Raw genomic sequence first — 15861 nt, 5'->3', positions numbered from 1 at the left:
TTCTTTTTTCTTTCCCTGTGCCAGAAAAAAATTAAAATAAAAGGATTTTAAATTTTGCCGCCACCCGCCACAGAATTCTGTTTACCTCTGTGCTGATAAGGGCGATAATTTTTCTCTGTGGTAATGTTCGCGGGATATTCAAATTTTAATTTTTTCAAAATTTTTGATCAAGGCAAGGGTTGCAGTTGAAAGTTGAAGCCGGAATTCCGGAAAAGTAGAAGAAAATGGTCATTTTCAAGCTTTTTGGGTAAGTGTAAGTACTTGTTTGATTGATACTGTGAATACTGTTATGGCAGAGCCATTGATCTCTCAAGGAAGAAAAATGATACCAAAAACTTCAAGGTACAATATATGGTCCCTCCAATAAAACACCAGTCCTTGTCGGTAACACAAACTGCTTTCCAAATAACTCTCATTGAATTCCACATTCTTGGAATTGTTGCACACGGGTGTGCATTGAAAAGCTGGACCCTTGAGTTTCCACAGCAGAATTAACTATGCATCCTCTAAATTACATTTCTCCAAACAGTGAATTACCTACCAATTATTAAGGAAGAATCCAAGCATAGCCTTCCCATCTCATTGAAAGTGTTTTTTTCATGTTTCAGGATATATTTCAGTTAATTACTCATCACCAGCAGTTTTATGTTACCCACCTACCTTTTGGTTTATGGTAAATGTGAGCATGAAAGAAAGTGAAAATTTCTAAAGGGATGATGATATGATAATGTGAGAATAAGAGATTATCATACCTTCTGTATATTTCAGTTAATTACTCATCACCAGCAGTTTTATGTTACCCACCTACCTTTTGGTTTATGGTAAATGTGAGCATGAAAGAAAGTGGAAATTTCTAAAGGGATGATGATATGATAATGTGAGAATAAGAGATTATCATACCTTCTACGGAACGCAAGGTGTGGGTACCGCTGAAACTGAAATGGAAATTTTCATTTCTTTACGTCCATAAGTAAGGAAGGCTCAAACGCAATTTCAATTCCTTTGTATTTGTAGTGTTCCTTCTTCCTTCCTGCCTTCTTTTGTATGTTAGCAATAAAATAAGTTAACAAGTGTCTACATATTTAATTTCACATTTTCCCTATTTATCATCTCGCTTGAAGTTGTGTCTATGATGCATCATGTGTTTTTTTTTTTTTTTTTTTTTTTTTTTTTTTGGGAAAAAATTTTTTTGTTCGTTCCTTCTTTTTTTTTTTTTTTTTTTTTTTTTTTCATTTGTTAGGCAAGAATTTTTGTGCTCTCGGTCGTTATAGCGCTTTATGTAGGTCCATTTTGGGCTTTACCTGCCTGTACATGGAAAATATGGAGATATCTGTTTTACTGTCAATAAAAATTAAATACCATGTATGAAAAATTACCATAAAACTTACCGGCGTCAAATAACAGGAAGCTAACGAGCAAAACGACGACACTTGGTGAGAATAACGTTATATCTGATGCACTCATTGTGTTACGATGTTGTTGTGACCGCGTCTTACAACATACTGAACCTTTTCGTTTGGTAGGCAAGAATTTTTGTGCTCTCGGTCGTTATAGCGCTTTATGTAGGTCCATTTCGGGCTTTACTTGCGTGTACAAGGAAAATATGGAGATATCTGTTTTACTGTCAATAAAAATTAAATACCATGTATGAAAAATTACCATAACACTTACCGGCGTCAAATAACAGGAAGCTAACGAGCAAAACGACGATACTTGGTGAGAATAACGTTATATCTGATGCACTCATTGTTTACGATGTTGTTGTGACCGCGTCTTACAACATACTGAACCTAGAACCTACTGCCCAAGACAATTCTTCAGTCCTTCAGTCCCTAACTAAAACTAACCTAATTTCGTTTTCAAATTCAGTTAGTACTTAAATGACTCAAATGATCGGAATTTAATACTTGCCTATCTTTTATGCTTTTTAATTGCAACGTTTCAGACGCAAGATGGCTGCTGCCGTAATCGTCTTACTATCCTGCTGATGACTCTTCAGAACTTCCCGTCACTACCATCGCATCAATGATAATGTATGGACTAATCAGAACAGAATGCAATGGCTTTGTAGTTTGTACGTAGACATATTTTAAGATTCAGTATCCACTGACGCTTACCAAAGTGATAAACCAAGGCAAAGGAACTTTTTGATCGTCCAGCATGAAAATTTTAGTTGCTAAATTGCTAGTTTTTATAGTGGGACCCAAAGAGTCTCCCACCCGTTTGGCCAAGGCAAACGGGCTCCAACCCATGCAATTGATTTGAACTCCATCTGGCCAATCACTAAATAAACCTAAGAGAGGCTCATTTCCCGTTGTTATTGCCCATATGTCAATACCTTTATCTTTGTAATGATTGAGGAATCTGAAAGTATAGGTCAAGTAGAGTTATGTTTATCAAAAATCTGCTGATTCGTAGATTGTCCATATCCGGTTCAATTCAACTACATGGATTGGAGTTGTTCAAGCTGGTTGATTCGGGTTTCAGCAGCAGTAATTGTGCTTTTAGTTCTTTTCACGATCAGCCCAAAGGATGCCCGTTCACCTTGGTTTTCATTGACCACAAACTCACCAATGTGATATACCAGGGCATGTAAACTTTTTGATCATCCAACGTGAAAATTTTGGTCGCCGAATGTCGACTAGATTTCAGACTGGGACCCAAACTGTTCCCAATCCATTTTGACATGCCAAACGGGCTCCAACCCATATTGTTAAATTGGAATTGTTCTGGCCAGTCACCATAGAGAGCATTGGTTGGTTCATTCCCTGTCGTCAGTGCCCATACGTCGATACCATTATCTTTGTAATGATCCAAGAACCTAAAATTATTATAGAAAATGTGTTATAGATACCTGCCTCGGTGGTGTAGTGGTCAAGACGCTCGCCTGGTAATCAGGAGGGCGTGGGTTTGATTCTAGCCGAGGTATGGGATTTTATCCTCATTTATTTGAGAATTTGACCACATAATAATGGAGCTCTAAGGGTTAGGTGGTAGAGAACGCCTAAGGTGTTAACCTCGCCTAGTGGTTGCCTTCCACTCAAGAGTCTATTATTATTATTATTATACAATACCCTCATTGTAGAGATTTGGAGCAATTATAAATGATTTGTTTATAAATTATAGTAATTTCGTCCACTTTTTTTTAACCAGCTCCTTCATTGTTCTCAAGAGGCCGAGTGTAGGTACCCAACACTCTCAACAAGGATCAAGATCGGATCAACTTACTTGATAAGATAATCAGTGTAAGTCTGGTAGAATTCCGATTTCAGAAAGCCTCTGCCGAAGTAATGGTTATTATCTTTCATCCAGGGAGGTGCGGTCCATGCAGATGCTATCAGTTGTAGAGTTCCACCACTGGACAGATTAGCTGCTCTTATCATAGGTATCTGGAGAGACAAAAAATAAGAAAGTACTTGTAGTCGTGCCAAACATACCTAAAAGCTTGTCACAAAAAGCTTGTCATCCGATATCACAGACTAATAACTATTAAAATTAAAACGTAGGCTCATCTAGGAACTCAGTACATAATAATTCTTAAACGGGAATGTTGTGTATCAATGTGCAGTGGTAATAGAGAAAGAAGGATATCAAAATCCGTAGAAATTAGTAGGTACCTAGCTATCCCAGAAATGATATTTCATGAATCATTATTATTTCATCCTACGGATGCGATGGTTCAATGCTTATTTATGATAGATCAAAGTTGAAATTGATCTGGGACTCAGCTGAATATCCATTACTCCTCTGTACGGGTGTTTTACTTTCAAGTGTACTTCTTCTTCGGATCTGGAACAAATAAAATGTCAAGATACTGTATTTATATGAAAATATTAAATATTGATTATCGAACCTGGGTTCTGTTCCTGAAAGAGATGATGTGTTACTTTGCAAGTGAATGAAGCGTTACTCTATTACAAAAATCCCACAAAGCTGAGGCATTGAAGCATAAAGCGACAAAATTTGAACTCCGCCGTCAATTCTTCCCCATCCGTGGCACAAGCTCTGCTTATACGGATGGGTATACCATTTATAAAAATTCTGAGAGTCATATTGAAAAATAATAAAATTAAATTAATTAACCGGAAACTCCGAAGTGCAAGGTGTAAAACACATCCACAAAGGTTTTGCTAGAGAAAATAAATACTCCTCATACTCACTTGTTCAAGAAGACCACCACAACTTCTCGATTTTCATAGATCGTAGTTAAGATTTTGACCAGTCCCCGTTTACTCGTGGTTTTCACAACTCGCGCTCCTCGTCTGATAAATTTGGAAAAGTGACCGATAGCGTAGAACTACTCCTCATACTCACTTGTTCAAGAAGACCACCACAACTTCTCGATTTTCATAGATCGTAGTTAAGATTTTGACCAGTCCCCGTTTAGTCGTGGTTTTCACAACTCGCGCTCCTCGTCTGATAAATTTGGAAAAGTGACCGATAGCGTAGAAGGTGACAAGGACGTATCACCAGAGACATCATCGTAAGTGTACAGACGCGGTGAGAAATCATTGCCCGCTATCGTAGACCGACATAGGTTATAGCCAATACCGTCTGCACCAACAAGGCAGACGCACTACCAACTAAGCTAACTAGGCTGGCTATATTTCTTTTCTGCTCACTGTTCAGCTCACTCCTAGACTGCCTCTTTCGAATCCCAATCCCAACGGAGATATTATATTGTATCCTAATATTCCCAATATGTGGTGAGGATATTACAAAAAATCAAATCAAATCTCAAATTATTTGTGTTAAAACAGAGCTTTTTCACAACTTTTGTGGATATCACAGCATTACTAAGTGCCTCATTTTACAATCAATTTCCATATATCAATAATCTTTTTACATTGATAATGTCGCCACTGGTCGCTACTCAATTAAAGTAGCTACTCAATTGTCCTCACGAGGCTGAGTGTATCCCGAACTGTGGTGAGGATATTACTCCCTCTTTACATATCTCTTCCAAAAAACCCACGTTGACTCACCATTAGAAGCTTCAGTGTTTATTATCTGGAGACGTGGGTAGGTCCGTCGGGTTTGAGAAATGATATCTAACGCATTGACAAAGCGGTCCATATACCAGTGAACGGCAATCCCATGAACGTATGATAACCATTGGTCACCTTCATGCGTACCCTGTTAGACGTGGAATCGAGGACAGACGAAGGAGAAATTAATATTAATTAGGATATCTTCTAAAGTTCTAAACAATAAATCTAAGATATCTTCTAATAATTCTTCATAGATACTTAGCGTTATACAAATCTCTATAGAGTTTATCGATAATCCCGATGGATTACTGAAGTAAGTACCTAACGTGTCGCGTGGTTAGGATGAGTGACCATACACTAGTACATTATACATACGTATACATACGCAATCGCGTGCTGCTTACTTTTTCCGGCGCTACTTAGGCTGGCTGAGGATATGCTGTTGGCTTTTCCCAGGCATACTCAGGCTGGCTGAGGGTAATACGAGGAGGCAGGTAGCTTGTCGACATCCGACCTGAGGTCAAGTTTTATGGGGTAACATCCAAACTGCGGTCTGGTAACTTCCAAATTGCGGTCAATTATTTAAAGAAAAATATGAAAGTAAGTATAAAAAAAACTCACCTTTTATATTGATTGAAAATAACAAGAACACTATAATGGACCACGCCATTTAAAATGACAACCGATAACAACTATTCCAATCAGAAGGGTTGACAGTATCCGAACTGCCAAAGCAAAGTGATCAAACGAAAAAAAGCAATTATTGGATTTGGGTTTTATTATAAATACCATTTTCTTAAAAAAAAAAAAAAAAAAAAAAAACTTTTATAACTCCCAAAAGCTTTTCAAATCTAATTTTAACAATTTATTAATATGAATTTAAAAATTAATTAATTATTCCCTCAGATTATTCCATTTAAAATATGAAAAACTCTAGATAAATTTTAAAAAAACATAACCCGTAATCACCGTAATGATTTTTTTAATGTTAATTTGTTGGCACCACTGGTTTTATCATTCTTTCATTGCGCGGCGCGAAATTTCAAATATGAAATGTGGATTCAAAGATTATTTTCTGTGTAGGTGAATTTTTTTGTTAGTTAAAAAAGTTCTTATTTCACAACCAATTGCTCTTTGTACCTATTGAGCATGAAATTTGTGGCTAATACACTAAATCCTCCCCTTGGTAAGTTTTGAAGTCCGTCTGATGGCACCTTCTTGCCTGCTGACCAGAAGATGTAAAAGATACAGTACTGTACTGTAGATACTTTCTCAGATAGGTACTGTAAGAACAAGTCACCACTGAAGTTCCTCTGCAGTAGTGTTAACTCTTCTCTATGACACTGAGTTAATGAGTTTACAATCAGGCCTCTGTTCCAGAAAGAACTTCACACTTTGTGAAAATAATGATGTAATACTACAGAAGAAAAATGGGTGAACATTACATGACCATATAAAGCAATGTACTTAAATTTATAGTTGATCACCACTGCCTGAAACTATAATTCATGGAATCCAGGGGACTTGAAGAGATTTGGAGTTGGGACCAGTCGGCTGTTCCGAGAACAAATAAGGGCTCCCCTTTATACTCCATGCTCAGAAAATATTGATATTGGGAAGAGCAAAGGGATAAATAGGAATGGGAAGAAAAAGAGCAAGAAATGTAGGGATAATAATATCCAGAATACCTATGCAAGGAGTTAATTTGAAAAGCCCATTTCGCTCCTGGTAAATTTCATTCCCCCCCCCCAAATACCCCAGAGGATTAGGCTAGTTTGGTCCCCGTATTCATATGCACTATGTATCTTGTCATTCTTACAGGTAACTCGTAGCTACGAGTACGTATTCATTATATTAAAGTTAAAGGTGACACGGTTTTTATGGGTAGAGGATTAGGCTAGTTTGGTCCCCGTATTCATATGCACTATGTATCTTGTCATTCTTACAGGTAACTCGTAGCTACGAGTACGTATTAATTATATTCAAGTTAGAGGTGACACGATTTTTATGGGTTCAATGAATTGGAATAACTTGATCACATGATTCACTCGGGATTGTGACATTAAAGTTGATTTTTGTTCAAACCGAAGCAGATCAACCTAAACCAAAGATGAAAATTCAATGGTATTAACGAAAAAGAAATAAAGTAAACATAAAATCGATTTTTTAGTCAGATATCACAGTAGCTGCTCTTATCATAGGTATCTGGAGAGACAAAAAATAAGAAAGTACTTGTAGTCGTGCCAAACATACTTAAAAGCTTGTCACAAATTTATAACCACGAGCCGAGTTAAAGAAATTTCAATTGTGTTGAGCATACATAAAAGCTGGTCACAATTATTCCCTACTCAATACACCTCGACAAATTTTATAACTTAATTTGGACGCGAACTACCAACCTCCAGGTCCGAAGCCCACCGCGCTAAGCACTACACCACTGAGGTTGGTTTGGGTATTATGTATGGAACCAAATGGTGGATAGTGTGGCTACCTTTATTCAGAACTAAATTTTTCATAAACAAATTTGGATCCTTCGGTCAGACTATTTCCAATTGAAATTTGTTTGTCGTTTTTGTGTAATATTTATTTATTTTTTAAATGATTTTATAATCTCACGAATGATTTTGATTCAATTTCCTTTGAAATGTGGAACACATTCAAGGCTTCAACAAGGACTCACCTTGTATTCATAGTCCTCCTCAGTGAGGTTGAAATGTGACAAGGACGTATCACCAGAGACATCATCGTAAGTGTACAGACGCGGTGAGAAATCATTGCCCGCTATCGTAGACCGACATAGGTTGTAGCCAATACCGTCTGCACCAAAATAAGACCTTGAGGGAAAAGAGAGTAAGTAGAAACTGAAGTGTAAATTAACCGTAGAGGATGTTGAGCTCTTCTGTTCAAACTATAGCACCAGTTGAACTGCTTTACACATTTGCAAATGTCCTGAAAGAGGCACAAGAGGCAAAAGTTAGTGTTGACCATCTTTCAAGACTTTTCAATAAGTGAGAGCAACAAAGCAGGAATAATCATCACTTCAAAACTGAAACTTGATAAAAGTACCGTCTGCACCAAAATAAGACCTTGGCGGGGAAAAGAGAGTAGAAATTAAACTGTATATTATATTTTCGGCAAGTCTGGCATAGTGTTACAATTTTAATTTGATATTTGTTTTTCCCTAGAAAAACAAATACCATTTTTTCCTTATTACAGTTTTACGATTAAAAAAATCGTCAAAATTCTTAATCCCGTCAAGACCTTAACTTATACAGTGACCTTAAAAAAATAAAAATAATAATAATAAAAAATAGAAAGTAAAACTGGTGATTGTTATCTCATCCCCTGAAAGACGAAATAGAAACTTCACAGGAATACGAGAACTCACTATCAGTTAGACCTATTCAGGCGAACCTGTCGTCAGGTCTACCTGATACTGAGTCGCTTGCCCAACAGGAATACAAATACAAACTGAAGGCAGCATGAAATTGCGAGGACATTTCAGGATTTAATATAAACCTGTAAGTTCTGGCACTCTTTATGGGCACTAATTAACATATCTAGCACATTCTTCGCAACACGTCATCAATCACTCTACTAATTGGATAGAAATCAGGAGGAGCCCATAACTAGAAATGACTACTAATTTGATATTATGATGATGCTGTTAATAGAACAGGTTTTTATTTCCCAACCTCTCCTGGGTGGCACACTGGCCCATTTGGCGTTTGGTCCACGTGATTTTGGCTCTAGGAAAGGAAAAGAGATTCGAGCCGCATTACCTTTCCCTGCGCCAAATTTCTCTCCTCTTCCCCGTTCTTCTAAAGGTTATTCCACACATAGTCGACCGACCCTCGCGTCGATGGACATCGATCGATGTCGACTGAACCGTCCACACTGCCTCGACAACTTAGATTTACCTCGTCGATCGATAGTGATCGACGGCCGGCGACTTTGTTTGAACACATCTTGAGAGAAGTATACAATCACTGCGAACTTTTGAGACCTATTGTGTTTCCCTGTCTCACCTTGTATTGAAAATCCTCGGTGGTCAAGTTGAACTTTTCCAGCTTCTTGTCGTTGGGAATATCGTCATAGGTGTAGGCACGAGTGGAAAAGTCGCAACCACCGATCGGCACCCTTCCGAAGGCGTACGAAATGCCTTCGGGTGAGAAATAAGATCTGTTGGATGAAGATAGACACCGTTATGATGAAGCATATGAACAGTATTTGTTGTTTTTTTGAGGTGAACTACTGAGGTCTTACTGTCGCGATTTCGAAGAGAGATGGAGGACAGGATATAGGAGAAAGCCAGCCATTCCGTGAACAAACCTTATCTGAGTTTTATGTTTAGGATAGTTAGCCGGAGGGATTTAAACCCGCGAAGAATTCTCGATTGACATTGTCAAATTCTCAAACAACCAAAGATTACAATTATTGCCGATGGTGCCTCTGTCGGGATTGAATCCGCGCCTGTTTACTGTACCCACTATTAACGTAGCGTTTCAGAATGTGCCCCTTGTTTTTATGTATATGTACGAGTATGTCATCAGTAGAATTTCCTATTTCGAATTTAAATTGGTAATTGGTAGCATACTTCATCAGAAGATATTAGTAGCTTACTTCATCAGAAGATATTGCGTCGCATTGCTCAGTGACTTGATATTGATGCCAGACGCATCTGTGAACGCTCCGCCGAATCCGAGAATAGTCTGATCCGTGGCATTTTCCCTGGTGATTGTTATCTCATCCCCTGAAAGACGAAATAGAAACTTCACAGGAATACGAGAACTCACTATCAGTTAGACCTATTCAGGCGTACCTGTCGTCAGGTCTACCTGATACTGAGTGGCTTGCCCAACAGGAATACAAATACAAACTGAAGGCAGCATGAAATTGCGAGGAAATGCCTTCAGTTAATGTCTAAAAGATGTACAGTACACGGGGAATCCCTTAGTTTACCAGAAGGCTCCTCAGGGCCGGTTTATCAATAGCATTTAACAGGCTGTTAAAGCTCCGATAATTGTTAATCAGTTGATTATTCAAAGTATCTATTATTTTGACGACTACCCTAAGAAATTAAGTCACAAACTTAATGGGATCTCTCGAATCTCTTGCTGTTCCTATACCTTGTTTCCCGCCCATTTTGGGCATTGCCACGAAGGATCCGCTGCTCTGCTGGAATCTGAGCCCGCCCATACTGGATGTGTAGAGGACATATTGTTGGGCGGGAATGGCGGGTGTGGGAGGGGCAAAGTCACAATAGGTGGCGTTACATACGCAAACAACGCTGTCGTAACCAAAGCGACGCGGAACGCAAAAGTTATGCACATGCTTCTTCATAAATATTTAAAGTCAATATTTAAGGGTATTTGAGTAAATTTAGAGTGTATGGCCGCCATACACGCTCTACATGGACGCTACGCCACTGGTTATAGCGCTTTTGGGCTTTACCTGCCTGTACATGGAAAATATGGAGATATCTGTTTTATTGTCAATAAAAATTAAATACCATGTATGAAAAATTACCATAACACTTACCGGTTTACTGTCAATAAAAATTAAATACCATGTATGAAAAATTACCATAAAACTTACCGGCGTCAAATAACAGGAAGCTAACGAGCAAAACGACGACACTTGGTGAGAATAACGTTATATCTGATGCACTCATTGTGTTACGATGTTGTTGTGACCGCGTCTTACAACATACTGAACCTAGAACTACTGCCTACCTGGACTCTGGTCATCTATTCAGTTGTGACTACATGGGGACTACACTCGTGAGTCGTGACTATCACAAATCATGACTACTAAAACATACTTCGATTACTCCATAACTCACTCACTTCGATTAATTCTTCTCGTGTTCATAACTTGATGTTAACCCCCTCTAACGTATCTCATTGGAGGTATCTAATTAATAGGCCCATTATATTCCATATCTGGATCATTTACTCAGAAAACATGTGTAAATATCAAATATTTCTCCTCAGGGATCCAGTATGTACGGAAATCGATGGTATGATAATGATAAACTTTAACACTGACAGCAGTGAAAGAGTCACATCTGTACATTTGGTCCCAATGATGCTACTGAGGGTTAACTGCAACTTGATTTTATGCTAAAATCTGAAAGAGAAAGTTCATGGAATCCAGGGGACTTGAAGAGATTTGGAGTTGGGACCAGTCGGCTGTTCCGAGAACAAATAAGGGCTCCCCTTTATACTCCATGCTCAGAAAATATTGATATTGGGAAGAGCAAAGGGATATGATGCTACTGAGGGTTAACTGCAACTTGATTTTATGCTAAAATCTGAAAGAGAAAGTTCATGGAATCCAGGGGACTTGAAGAGATTTAAAGTTGGGACCAGTCGGCTGTTCCAAGAACAAATAAGGGCTCCCCCTTTTACTCCACGCTCAGAAAATATTGATATTGGGAAGAGCAAAGGGATGAATAGGAATGGGAAGAAAAAGAGCAAGAAATGTAGGGATAATAATATCCAGAATACCTATGCAAGGAGTTAATTTGAAAAGCCCATTTCGCTCCTGGTAAATTTCATTCCCCCCCCCCAAATACCCCAGAGGATTAGGCTAGTTTGGTCCCCGTATTCATATGCACTATGTATCTTGTCATTCTTACAGGTAACTCGTAGCTACGAGTACGTATTCATTATATTAAAGTTAAAGGTGACACGGTTTTTATGGGTTGGGTTCAATGAATTGGAATAACTTGATCACATGATTCACTCGGGATTGTGACATTAAAGTTGATTTTTGTTCAAACCGAAGCAGATCAACCTAAACCAAAGATGAAAATTCAATGGTATTAACGAAAAAGAAATAAAGTAAACATAAAATCGATTTTTTAGTCAGATATCACAGACTAATAACTATTAAAATTAAAACGTAGGCTCATCTAGGAACTCAGTACATAATAATTCTTAAACGGGAATGTTGTGTATCAATGTGCAGTGGTAATAGAGAAAGAAGGATATCAAAATCCGTAGAAATTAGTAGGTACCTAGCTATCCCAGAAATGATATTTCATGAATCATTATTATTTCATCCTACGGATGCGATGGTTCAATGCTTATTTATGATAGATCAAAGTTGAAATTGATCTGGGACTCAGCTGAATATCCATTACTCCTCTGTACGGGTGTTTTACTTTCAATTGTACTTCTTCTTCGGATCTGGAACAAATAAAATGTCAAGATACTGTATTTATATGAAAATATTAAATATTGATTATCGAACCTGGGTTCTGTTCCTGAAAGAGATGATGTGTTACTTTGCAAGTGAATGAAGCGTTACTCTATTACAAAAATCCCACAAAGCTGAGGCATTGAAGCATAAAGCGACAAAATTTGAACTCCGCCGTCAATTCTTCCCCATCCGTGGCACAAGCTCTGCTTATACGGATGGGTATACCATTTATAAAAATTCTGAGAGTCATATTGAAAAATAATAAAATTAAATTAATTAACCGGAAACTCCGAAGTGCAAGGTGTAAAACACATCCACAAAGGTTTTGCTAGAGAAAATAAATACTCCTCATACTCACTTGTTCAAGAAGACCACCACAACTTCTCGATTTTCATAGATCGTAGTTAAGATTTTGACCAGTCCCCGTTTACTCGTGGTTTTCACAACTCGCGCTCCTCGTCTGATAAATTTGGAAAAGTGACCGATAGCGTAGAAGGTGGGCTGCTTGTAGAACTCGTCCTTGGTGGAGTCGACAATGACGGGCGAATCCAGAGGCGAAGAGTCGTGCCAGAGGGGCCCGCCTGTTAGGTTGAGGGCGAGGTTGTATTCAATCCATCCTGCCATGCCTACGTTCATGTTCTGAATGCAGAGGATAGAATTAAGGAAAAGTAACGTCACTAATGACCGATCTTATCAGTGAGAACTCTGTAACTACACCTGGAACAATTCGTATAATGTATTTGCTTAATTTTGTATTTATGGATATAATCTCAGCATTTATGTTGGTACATGATTATGTATAGAATAGAATAGAATAGAATATACCTACCCTGTTTATACTGCCAGAATGAGACTGAAAAGTCCCTTTACTCCTGCAGTCTAAACAAGGTCTTAATGTATAGGCGTAACTTACATCAATTATATTTTCTGCATAAAACTCGGCTCGCTCCCATAGACCCAAGCACACAAGACACTTGCCTGCTCTCACTCCTGCAAATGTAAGAATTCACAAAAACTGTACTGTACCCAAGTACCCATGGCTATGATACGACCATCCTATTGTGAGTAATACTCGTACACGCAAGCTGAAATTTGGATCAATCATAATTATATACAGGGTGGTTCGTGATTTGCGAACCAGGCTTATATCTCAGAAACGGCTGGGAATAAAGGAATGAAATAAACGGCATCATGTAGATGAAATTTTGATGATTAAAATGGCTTTTTTTAAATTTGCAATTTTTTTTAAAAAAACGGTCCATTTTTTGCCAAATATAGGTCACTCTTATGGGAACCCCCATTTTTTATTTAAAATTTTGTACCTTTTTTTTTTATCCTTTTTTTTTTTTTTTTTTTTTTTTTTTTTTGTCAAGAGGTTTGATAGAGAGAATTTCAACTGCTGAGATCTTAACGTCCCGAAATAAATAGAGAAGGAGGATAGGATAGGAGAGCCAGCCGTTCGAAGAAAGAGCCTTATCTTTTCAAAATCCGCCCCGGGCAGGAATCGATCCCGCAACCTAGCGCTTACAAGGCAGGCGCGCTACCAACCAAGCGAACTAGGCTGGCTGTCTTTGAAATCATCTGAGTACGAACCTGATAAGGTTACTGCGCGATTGAGGACTGAGGGACATGTAATTGATAGCCGCCGAATCGGTAAAAATGCCGCCAAATCCTTCAACTCGTTCCACATCTGCTGCTTCAGAACTGGCGGCAGAATAATCAAACTGAGACTCGGAATTGGCGGATGGTCTTGATTGAAACACATCTTGATCCAAGTCGATGGAAATGATCGGGGTGGAATCAGAACCATTGTGAACTTTCCCCAAAATATCATTGTCTGGAAGAGATTAATTCTTGGTTTAATTTCATAGCGCTATCAGTGATCACTAGATATGTACCTATGTCCGACAAGGACTAGTTTCATAATATTATAGAAATGTGTGTTACAGTTTTAGAATATTATAGAAATGTTGTATACACCTGTGTCCACACATAGTCAACCGGATATGGATCGACGCCGACTGAACTGTCCACACTATCCCGACAACATAGATATACCTCGTCGATTGACGGCCGGTCGACTATGTTTGGACACAACAAAAGAGTTACACAATACATACATCCTGTACATGCCGTCAAAATGAGAACAAAAGGTTCCGTTCTACAGTCTAGATCAGTGGTTTTTAACCCATGGTCCGCGGACCAGTACAACTAAATACACCTAGTTTCATTCTTATTGTTTTGTATAAAAAAAAGCCCTGCCTGCTGATAGCTGCAGAATCGTAGCCAAGTCCTCACCTTTATCAAAAAGCCGGAAGTTGCCCTCGGTCACATGAAATCGCTTTCCATCTCTGTCCGAAGTGTAGAGGAGGTACTGAAAAAAGGTTGGAGTTCGAGGAGGTTCGAAGTCACAGTATTCGACATTACACACGCATACCACACTATCCTGGTCGAACTTACGAGCCCGACAAGGTGATGCCCAGACTAGAAAGGAGAAAATAATATTATCTCTATTATTAATTTTATAGTTTAGCAAGATTTTTTACATCGAATGGCTCTTACAAGTCTTACAGTACCTATAGCCTTAAATTGCGGAACTTTGGTCCGGAATAACGGCCGAACTGTACTTTCGGGAAACAGGACCCAAGGATTTCTCGAACCGTACATTTCTCGAGGTCCGGCCCGCGGACACTTTTGATCATCACAAACTATGCAAGCTGTCTGCAAAATTTGAAAATTTGAGCGACCTGTTACTAAAGGTAAAGTCGTGAGAAGCGCTAGTTCCTTTTGAGCTTTTTCCCTGTATGGAAGTTGTTTTGAAAATTTGAGCGACCTGTTACTAAAGGTAAAGTCGTGAGAAGCGCTAGTTCCTTTTGAGCTTTTTCCCTGTATACCTAATACTATTTTGTGTATTATTATCCCATCAGATATATGTATGAGACCATGTTAGGACTGCTGGAGTAAAGGGAATTTTTAATCCTATGTGAGCAGTATAAATGAGTACTATTATTATTCTGCAGTTCACTGAACTAGCTAGTCGCGATAACACGTTAAATGCATCAGTTCTCGATAATCCCGATGGATTACTGAAGTAAGTACCTAACGTGTCGCGTGGTTAGGATGAGTGACCATACACTAGTACATTATACATACGTATACATACGCAATCGCGTGCTGCTTACTTTTTCCGGCGCTACTTAGGCTGGCTGAGGATATGCTGTTGGCTTTTCCCAGGCATACTCAGGCTGGCTGAGGGTAATACGAGGAGGCAGGTAGCTTGTCGACATCCGACCTGAGGTCAAGTTTTATGGGGTAACATCCAAACTGCGGTCTGGTAACTTCCAAATTGCGGTCAATTATTTAAAGAAAAATATGAAAGTAAGTATAAAAAAAACTCACCTTTTATATTGATTGAAAATAACAAGAACACTATAATGGACCACGCCATTTAAAAGGACAACCGATAACAACTATTCCAATCAGAAGGGTTGACAGTATCCGAACTGCCAAAGCAAAGTGATCAAACGAAAAAAAGCAATTATTGGATTTGGGTTTTATTATAAATACAAGTGCATATAATATATTAAATGGATTTGTTACCTATTTGCACTTCAATTTTGATAATTTGTCTTGAGTTTAAGTACTGATTAGAACAATCATG

General features: G+C 38.4%; 2 protein-coding genes and 1 long non-coding RNA gene across 3 annotated transcripts; 1 reads left to right on the top strand and 2 right to left on the bottom strand.

The window, feature by feature from the left end:
- The first annotated feature begins 115 nt into the window (after window positions 1–115).
- Window positions 116–691, top strand: LOC113473879. The gene is made up of 2 exons (XR_003395683.1): window positions 116–247; window positions 609–691. It is a non-coding gene; the product is annotated as an uncharacterized LOC113473879 (long non-coding RNA).
- A 1392-nt stretch (window positions 692–2083) lies between these two features.
- On the bottom strand, window positions 2084–15697 carry LOC103524288 (glucosylceramidase-like). Its single transcript, XM_017449590.2, has 6 exons — window positions 15600–15697; window positions 14499–14684; window positions 13794–14037; window positions 7672–7825; window positions 3229–3389; window positions 2084–2821 (listed from the first exon to the last, which is right to left on the bottom strand). The coding sequence occupies exons 1-6, from the start codon at window positions 15646–15648 to the stop codon at window positions 2521–2523; spliced, it is 1095 nt and encodes a 364-aa protein (XP_017305079.1). The 5' UTR covers window positions 15649–15697; the 3' UTR covers window positions 2084–2520.
- Window positions 11841–13204, bottom strand: LOC103524278 (glucosylceramidase-like). Its single transcript, XM_017449608.2, has 3 exons — window positions 13114–13204; window positions 12559–12839; window positions 11841–12187 (listed from the first exon to the last, which is right to left on the bottom strand). Exons 2-3 carry the CDS (start codon window positions 12834–12836, stop codon window positions 12085–12087), a joined length of 381 nt encoding a protein of 126 aa, XP_017305097.1. The 5' UTR covers window positions 12837–12839; window positions 13114–13204; the 3' UTR covers window positions 11841–12084.
- Window positions 15698–15861: the final 164 nt, after the last annotated feature.

The sequence above is a fragment of the Diaphorina citri genome, unplaced genomic scaffold (genome assembly GCF_000475195.1).
Source record: "Diaphorina citri unplaced genomic scaffold, Diaci psyllid genome assembly version 1.1 scaffold5, whole genome shotgun sequence".
NCBI classification, from domain to species: domain Eukaryota; kingdom Metazoa; phylum Arthropoda; class Insecta; order Hemiptera; family Psyllidae; genus Diaphorina; species Diaphorina citri.
The sequence above is the reverse complement of the archived record's forward strand: the minus strand, read 5'-3'. Positions and strand labels throughout refer to the sequence as shown.